Source organism: Otolemur garnettii, unplaced genomic scaffold, assembly GCF_000181295.1.
Source record: "Otolemur garnettii isolate 467f Iridium unplaced genomic scaffold, OtoGar3 scaffold00038, whole genome shotgun sequence".
Lineage (NCBI taxonomy): Eukaryota > Metazoa > Chordata > Mammalia > Primates > Galagidae > Otolemur > Otolemur garnettii.
This window is the reverse complement of record NW_003852433.1, coordinates 10,424,613-10,433,648: the sequence shown is the minus strand read 5'-3', so window position 1 is coordinate 10,433,648 and position 9,036 is coordinate 10,424,613. Positions and strand designations below refer to the sequence as shown.

The 9,036-nt window shown below is 41.6% G+C and overlaps 2 protein-coding genes across 2 annotated transcripts in view; one reads left to right on the top strand and one right to left on the bottom strand.

Moving 5' to 3' along the window:
* RFC5 (replication factor C subunit 5) overlaps positions 1-3,118 on the top strand; it is a 10,446-nt gene extending 7,328 nt beyond the window's left edge. Inside the window, exons 8-11 of the mRNA XM_003790002.3 lie at positions 29-158; positions 594-671; positions 1,657-1,711; positions 2,730-3,118. Coding sequence (XP_003790050.2) covers positions 29-158; positions 594-671; positions 1,657-1,711; positions 2,730-2,826 — 360 coding nt within the window. The 3' untranslated portion in view covers positions 2,827-3,118. The remainder of the gene's footprint in view (positions 1-28; positions 159-593; positions 672-1,656; positions 1,712-2,729) is intronic.
* Positions 3,119-4,298: 1,180 nt separating this feature from the next.
* WSB2 (WD repeat and SOCS box containing 2) overlaps positions 4,299-9,036 on the bottom strand; it is a 17,340-nt gene continuing 12,602 nt past the window's right edge. Inside the window, exons 4-8 of the mRNA XM_003789933.3 lie at positions 8,573-8,673; positions 7,336-7,508; positions 6,521-6,631; positions 6,299-6,406; positions 4,299-5,675 (exon numbers count right to left, since the gene is read on the bottom strand). Of these exons, the coding sequence (XP_003789981.1) occupies positions 5,513-5,675; positions 6,299-6,406; positions 6,521-6,631; positions 7,336-7,508; positions 8,573-8,673 (656 nt within the window). The 3' untranslated portion in view covers positions 4,299-5,512. The remainder of the gene's footprint in view (positions 5,676-6,298; positions 6,407-6,520; positions 6,632-7,335; positions 7,509-8,572; positions 8,674-9,036) is intronic.

The window sequence follows — 9,036 nt, the reverse complement described above, 5'->3', positions numbered from 1 at the left end:
ACTGTGATCGCCCCCTCTTTTTGCACAGAGCACCAATATGGCCTTTGGAAAGGTAACAGAGGAGACTGTCTACACCTGCACAGGGCACCCACTCAAGTCAGACATCGCCAACATTCTGGACTGGATGTTGAATCACGACTTCACCACAGCCTACAGAAGTATCCTTTCTTGTGACCTCTTGGGCACATTGCGTGTCTGAGGCCTAAAGGGGGCCCCAGGTGCTCAGGCTGCAGCCAGCACCCATCCTTTGCTGGCAGAGGCTGTGGTCAGCTTGTCGTGGAAGTGAGGTGTCTGTAGATAGAGTGGGTACTTTAACACCCGAGAGGCCTTCTTAGAAATGCATTTGGCTCTATTCTTTACTGGGAGATACAACTGTAATCTATCTTTCAGAAAGCCTTGTTGGAGCAGCAGCATAAGAAAAATAAAAGACTTGGGATCCAACATGTGCAGTTTCAAACCGAAAGAGAAACAGCTGTGTTGAGATTAAAAGCCCTACTTTTAAAAAGTCACTTGCCAGGGTTTGGATTCAGAATTCTCTGCCGTTATGTTTGTTCTGGAACTTGCTCCCTTTTCCTTAAACTGCTCTTCTCTAGATATTATGGAGTTGAAGACTCTGAAGGGGCTGGCATTACATGATATCCTGACAGAGATACACCTGTTTGTGCATAGAGGTAATTTACACTTTTCCCTCACTGAGAAGCTGTAGAGAAGATACTTGCTTTGGGGTAAAGGACAGCCAGAAAGGGAACATGAGGCTTCATTCTTCAAGCAAAGAAATAAAGAAGTGGCTGGGTGTGATGGCTTGCACCTATAATCCTCGCACTCTGGGAGGCCAAGGTGGGAGGATCACTTGAGGTCAGGAGTTCAAGATCAGTCTGGACAAGAGCGAGACCCCATGTCTTCTAAAAATAGAAAAATTAACTGGGTGTTCTTGCCACCACCTTGTAGTCTCAGCTACTTGGGAGTCTGAGGCAGAAGGATTGCTTGAGCTCACGAGTTTGAGGTTGCTGTGAGGCAGAAGGATTGCTTGAGCTCAGGAGTTTGAGGTTGCTGTGAGGTAGAGCCATGGCACTCTAGCCTGAGCAACAGAGTGAGATTCTTTTATCTCAGAAAAACTATAGTCTTAAGGAAACCATCTTAAGTTCCATAATTAACTGTACCTTCTATATAGATAGCACAGAATTGGTTCTCAACCTTGGTAGCAAGTAGGAATCACCCCAGAACTATTAACTCTCCCTCACTCTCAGGAAAGAACCAGACATCAGTATTCTTTCAAGCTCCCCAAGTGATAGGGTTTGAGAGAAGCTTTCCTTCTGCAATAGCTCTGCAGACCAAGAGACTTAACTGGGTCAATGAATGTTGGTTCTCCTTGTGGCTTTGCAGGCCTTTTCCTAGCTTGTTTGTGTTAACTTCTGCCCAAGAAACAGTCAGCTTAAGCCCAGTGTTATAAAGAACCACAAAATAGAGTGGGTATAACATGTGAAATCTATGCCATTTTTACTTAGAGGTGTGATATCTAGAGATCAGTCCTGAGGCCTTAGGGGAAAGAAGTTCAGTGTTAGGTATTTGATGTTGAAACTCTTACACGTCCTTTTTAATTCTGGTTTTTTGTAAGGAGTGACAGACCTCGCTCACTTGATTTTGTTTTTCTCTCAGTTGACTTTCCATCTTCAGTTCGAATATATTTATTGACCAAAATGGCAGACATTGAGTGAGTATATACTTTCCTAATTTTAATTCCTTTTTTTCCCCCTGTTGTGAATTTGTTTCTATTTGGCTTGGCTTTTTTGGTGATGTTCAGTGGAAGATGGAGAAGGGTATTGTTTCTTTAAAGTACATGGGGATAAACATGAAGGACAAATACAGATCAGTAACACATTTGAGAGGTAAAGTCCTCTCCTTAGATGTCAGAGGCTTGGTCCACACTGACGTTGAAATGTTCTTGTTATTTGGGAGGCCTCCTTCAGTTTAGACTTCTAGACTTGTGTGGATATGACCAGCTACCCAGCTGTTATTAAGGGATTTTGGCATACTAAAGCATATGGGGGGGAAAGTAAACACAAACTCAGTTTTCCACTTTGCCTGGTTCTGCAAACACTGTTATTAGCCCCCACTGAAGCTGGCAGCTATCATTTAAGTAGACAAAGTACTGGGTTCAAAGTAATGTCAGAGTAGGCCAACTTTAATTTGCCAGCATTGGCTTTCACGTGCATAGATTAGGTCACTTCTTATCAGTATGTTGTGAATATGATTTGGCTTCCAATGGCTGGGCATTTACAAGAATGAACTGCCCATGTCCTGCTTTATTGACTAGACCACAGACCCACAGATGTGGTTAACCAAACTTCCCAGTGAACTGTCTTAGTTAAGAGGAAGGAAATCTCCATTTTAATTAATTCCCTCTTTACATATTTGTGGATTAAATAATCCTTAAATTACATAAATCCTGTGTATCTTTCTATACAGTTAGGGCAAAGTTCAGAACACTGATGTTGATAATTTTTAAAATGTAGTTTTTCCTTACCAGTTGGAAACATCAAATTTATAAATCAACATTTAGAGCAAAGAAAATGTTCAGAGGACACATACAAGATTGCCGTCTAAGATAAATTTGTGTTCTCAATTCTCATCCCCTTCCTTCAAACCAGCCCCTGATCTTTTATTCTCTTATGAAAAGACAGCTGGCCATGGTACTGTTTTTTTCTTACCTTATGTTTGATTTCTTTTAGGTACAGACTTTCTGTTGGCACCAATGAGAAGATCCAGCTGAGTTCCCTCATTGCTGCTTTTCAAGTTACCAGAGACCTGATTGTCACAGAGGCTTAGATGTTCTAAGGCCCACCAGTCACAATTCCTAGGGCCTGGCAGTGCAGAGGACAGTTAATAGGATGAATGCTGCCCAGGGCGTGGGATAGAGCTGTGGTCATCCCAGGTCTTAGAAATTTCCGTTCCAGACCCAGGAGTGGCTAGGCAACATTAAAAAGTACCATTTTTGTGGCCATTAGGAACAGGGGCACATGAAAACAATTTTAATGTATAACGATTTTAACTGTACTACCCATCTGTCCTTTCTTTTCTTTTCTTTTTTTTTTTGAGACAGGGTTTCACTCTTGTCCAGGCTAGAATGCAGTGGCATTGCTATAGCTCACAGCAGCGTCAAAGTCCTGGGGTCAAGTGATCCTGACTCAGCCTCTTGAGTAGCTGGGACTATGCATATGTGCCACCATGCTTGGCTAGTACTTTTACTTTTTGTAGAAACAGGGTTTTTGCTGTGTTGCTCAGGCTGGTCTCAAACTCCTGGCCTCAAATGATCCTCCTGGCTCAGCCTCCCAAAGTGCCAAGATTACAGGTGTGAACCACCATGCCCAGTCCATCTGTCTTTTATGGGTGAAAAAGTAACCTTTTTTTTTTTAAGTTGTAAAGCTTTTATCATGTAGTTGCTTGGACAATAGAGAATTGGTCTTTGTTCTGGAATATAAAGCTTTTGGATCTAATATGGTCCAAGTATTTTCCAACTCAAGGTAAACAATTGTCTCCAAAATTAACTTGATGAACCTAATAAAACTGGCCAAAACTATTATGCTCTTATACAATGGACTGAATATTCTTACTTTAAAAGAAATGGTCTTTTTATTCCCCCTCTTAAAGCAGGAGTTACCAGCAGGTTCCAAGTAAGAAAAAACTTTAATAGAGAGCTATCCTTAAATTAGGCCATTGGGTATCACAGGTTGTATAACATGTACTTGGTTAATGCAGGGAAGGCATGGGAGATTAAGCCTGACTGTAAACCTAGAACTGCAGAAAGGCCTGGGACTTGGGTAGAAATCGAACATTTATTTTACGGTAATTATGCTGCATTTACGTTAGTGTTCTTTACAATAAAAGTAAAGCAACTTGCCTGTGGGTTGTGTCATAAGTGACTCTTCTTTCTTTAGCCAGCTATGAAGATGCTGCCTTGTTCAACATCCCATTTATATTAAAACCTTCTGTCTTTAATATCACAATAAACTTTCTTTAGAGACAGTTCTTTGTAAATGTGTCAAATTCTTAAACCATTCTAAGGGAGAAGTTGGTTATTTCCTTCTTTCAGGACTCATTCCCCAAAGACATCAGCGAAGTTCAAATCTAATGGCCAAGTGGGACCTCCAACTAGCCAGAGTCTCTCCTCAGCTGTATGTGATACTCCAAGATAACCATGAAATTTAAAAGTTGGCCAACCCATTCCCAGCTCTTACACTGTGCAACTAGTTTTAAAAGAGGATATTTTTTCTTAATGGAAAAAATGAAACAGAGCCAAAAGGTTTTAACTTATTTTTTCCCTTCAATGAAAGCCTCTCATTTTGAAAAGATGTTTTTCTTCAAGCAACAAAAGTGGTAGAGGAAATTCCTCAACTTTCTTAACAAGTCATAGAACATTACACTGGCCTCCAAACAGCACCAATTAAGAAAGCTAAAGAATAAGATGTTGCATTTCTTTTAAAATAATTTAAAATATATTAAATTTTCCTAAGGCAGATTTTGCTCGAGTGAGGTGTTGTGATTAGATAACTACATGCCACTGAAGAACAGTACTTTTAAGGAGCTATTTTTGTTCAGGGGTAGAGGTGAAACCAGCTGATTAATCTAATGAGGTTAAGCAGCAAAGACAGATCTCGTACACAGGAGTATCAGCTAAATCATGACAACACCAATTCTTTACATAGTTCATACACATCTTCGCAATGTTCAATTTAAGTACTATGGTTTTTAGATATTGAGAAAAACACAATTGTACCTTAACATCTGTTGAGAAAATACAAATAAATATGATGCTAATACATGGCAACTGACCACTCACTCAGTAGCCATTTGAACAGTCATGCAGGTTAGGAATACATCCTTGTATAATCTGACATACAATTGTCATCTGCACATGCACACCATTTTTTTAAAAAGCCAATATAGTGTCTGCATCAGTCAGGAGCACAGCCTGATTACCCTATAATTGAGTTAAGCTAATACCTCATACCACATGGCTCCCTTGAGACTTTGTCCTGCTGGTCAGTAGGGAGCCTGAGGAAGGAGAGCAATTGCTGACATCAGAGCAGCCCTGACCGCAGCAGGAGAGAGAACTTTGAACAATGCTATCACTGCATCAAAGATGAGGGAATATGACCCCTCGCCACTTAAGAGAGGCTCTGGAGGCCTACTTACTTTAACCATCAAAACAACATCAATAACTGCACTTTGAATCAAAATGACTAGAAAGTTCAACACTTTCTATTCACAGGTGGACTGCAGACTTAAGGTAAGGCTCTGTCGCCTCGGAAGTGGAATCTCCTCTAAGACTGACTTTTGCATGCCATAGAGTAAGATCCATGATTCATCCACTGGAATCTGGTTTTGCTACATTCTATTCACAATCCCAAAGAAATGCTATTTCAGCCCAAGACCAGATGTTTGGTCCATTATTCTGGCTACTCCTTTACCAGAAAGATTTACCATGCTACAAACAAGAGGGAAGTAGCATTATTTAAAAAGTCCTGTATGTGAGGAACTCTTTCATTTTCTTGGGGATTGGCAGTGCTAGGACTTGATAAGTTGTTAGGAAACTTCGAAGGGCTTTCCGGCATAAGTGCTTCAGTGAGGATAGGACCCTAGGAGCCGTCCAGAATTGGACATGGCCATCTCTCGTCCTGAAACAAAACAGAAACCAATGCTGCATGAAAACAGACCTTGGAAGTTCATGTTCTTATTGTGTTGGATATTAATGTTTCTGGTTTGCTTCCAAACAGCAGGAGACTCCAGAGAGCGAAATGCAACCCTTACCACAGCCATGGATTTAAAAGCTGTGGCACTAAATAATTAAGGCCGCCGCTAGGATTATAAGAACTCAAGACACCTTTTATACCAAAGTGCTCTCTGTCAGCACAGACCTCTCTAATCAAACTATTAGCTACAGAGTAATAGAAGGAAGAGTGCCACCTACTGAATTAGAGACGTTTTCTATAAAGCGGTCTCTTCACCCTAAATGGTTTCCCATATAAATTTTGCATCATCTCAATTTATGCTTCTTCGTGGACTTGGCCCATGCAGTAGCATGAATTGTAGGTATTTAATCACATTTAGTTTAAATATTAAGAGTAAATGATACAGCATATTGACAGAATAGAATATCTGAGTTTTATATAATCTTGGATTTCCTTAAAGGTTTCCTCATAGGCAAGAACTTTCTAGATGCTTTTATTCCTTAAAAAACTGTATGGTATACTCAGCAGAAACCACTGCCCATCTGTTCAGCTAACAGATGCATACATACCCTGTGGCAATAACTCCACCATGTGGAAAAAATGTGCAGCAAAGACCATTGGTCATAGGAGCAAATGCTATTGGAGTTTTCAGTTCCAGGGCCCAGATCCTGAGGAGTCTGGATGAAGAGAGAGAGACACACATTTGCATCCTGGTCAGCCTGGGCTGTGAGGGTCATGCTGCCTTGCTAGTAAGTGCTTGCTCTGAGGCTGTGTAGAGATTTCTCTGTTACCTGTCATCTGCCACTGTGGCAAGGTACAAGCCTTCTGGAGAGAAGCACACGGATCTTAGTGAGCTAATGTGGACATCACTGTCGTCCATAGCAGGGTCGACCTGGGTGTGGCTAAGAAGAAAAGACACAGAAGAGTAATGCTGAATCCAAAGAGTTGTCACCCCGCATACTCGCCCCGGGCAGGAGACCAAACTGCCGTGGCTGTGAGAGACTGAGGACACATCTGTGCCCCTTATAGGATTTGCATACTAGGACAAAGGGCATCTCTGAAAGCTCCAAGGGTCCTGTGGAGGGGCTGCAGGGTTCCTAACACTTCCCCTGTGCTGATTTCCTTAGGCAAAGTAGGTCAGCCCTCACGTTAATGCCACAGTACCAATGGCAAGTCTTTTTTAGGCTAAGATAAATGATAATTATAGGACTACCCATTATTTGCTGCATAAAACAGAGACTAAGGGAAAAAGTAGACCAAGTTTACGAGAACATGAAAACTCATTTTGGAAGTAACAGTTTCGATACAAGGATCATTCTGAACTTGTTACTACAGTTATTAGTAAAAGGAAATAACGAGTCACTTAGAGGTTTCAGAATGCTGAGTCTAAAGCACTACAGACAGCCTCCTAAATCACACGACTGAAGACATTCTGGTCTTATTTAAAGGGCTTAGCTGACAATGAGACACTGATAAACATTAAACCCACTGTGCCTTTTCATCCAGACTGTCCCCTCCCATGCTCTAGACACTAAGGGGAACATATCAGATCCCAGGCATGTTTCTCATCAGTCTCTGGAAGCCACAAGAAGGATTCAGTCCTTACTGGAGTGACCTCAGCCTTTCGCCAGTGTAGGGATCCCACATAATCACATTGGTGTCGTAAGAAGCCGTGACAAGCAAGGCAGAGTCAGGAGAGAAGTCACAAGAGACAACACTGCTTTGGTGGCCTTCTAGTTTCCGGATTAATGTGTAGGACCGCATGCTCCATAGAAAGACCTGTGGAAAGGTACCCAGTGAGGGGCAGAAACAAAGTGCTTAGGACTCAAATGGCGGGACAGTGAAAGGCACAGCTATTCCCTCTGCAGGCCTTTCCCTTTCTATTATACAGAAACCTACCATATAGGTTTAAATAGAGTAACGGAATTTTTTTAGGCATTTAGCCAATGCACAAGGTCAAGGAGCTCACTTTAAGGAAGAATAAGCCAGATCAGACTTAGAAAGATGCCAGCTGAACTGCACTTGTAAAGGATTCTGAGTTCTGCCTCTGAGTCCTGTAGTTTGTACTGATCCAGAGCCAGGCTTAGTGTTTTCTTATTCCACTTAAAACCAAAAACAGGTCAGAAGTGAACTCAGGAGCCGCCCCACAAAGCAGTGGCAACTTGCCAAGCCACTTCACGCCCCCCACCTTGCTTACAGAATTGTGGAAATCTGTCCAGAATCATGCACATCTGACCTAGCTCAGCACTTTTAAACCTTTGTGAGCATTAAAAGAAAATTTTCTTCTTTTTCCTTTAAGAAAACTCTCATTTTCCATAGTTCCAAACCTCAAATGAATGATTAACCACCTGGGCTGTACCAAACTAAACTCTTACATTCCTTTCCCTTCAATCATAGCAAAGGGCTCCAGGCAAACACAAAATTCAAACAAATTGTTCCCCAACTGTTTTAGGGTTTCTAATATTATGTGTTTTTAATAACAGGATCTCAAGACAAAGGTCAACAAGTTAACTGTATATGTCATGATTTGAATTGGAAATCCCAATTAGATGGATTGAAATTAGATGGTTCAAAGGAAATTTGGATTCACACATGGGTTGTAACATAAAATCTTAGACTCCAGGGGGAAAAAACTTTTAAAGCAACCCCTTTCCCATTTTGTAAAAAGAAATAGCCCTCTGATGACAGGAGCGACTTACTTCCAAGTATCTCCTCTGGGTTCATGTCACAGTACAAACCACAAGGGAGCTATGTAGGAGGCAGACATAGCCCGCCAGCGTGCAAGGCCACAGCTTCACATATCTATGTCTCCCTGAACTAAAGCAACAATGTTGGGGACTCACCGACTTCTCTCCAGCTGCAGAGCACAGCATGCTACAGTCTGGGGAAATGGAACAGCAGTAAACCCACTGCAGGTGGCCTGATAACACCTGAATCTGTTTACCTGGCAGGAAAAAGAAGCCAAGTGTGAGCCAACCCTCAAAACAACAAAGCAAGAAGTCTGGAAAATTGGGACACCTGATAGCAATGGCCTCCCACCTGATGGCGTTCCCTATCAGCTGGGCCAAAGGTTCAATTTCTAATTCAGAGAAAGAAATATGGCCAGCTTGGCATTTGAACACCTCTAACCTACATATAAGATATTCTAATATATATAGGAAATCACTCCCCACAACCTCACCAAAACCTGCTAGATTACCAGGATAGAGGGTGTACATAGATTAGGTACTCTCTGATAACAGAGAATATTGTTTTTAGGTTCCCCAACCACTTCCAGTACTCTGATGTATCCTTCCCAATTTTGAGT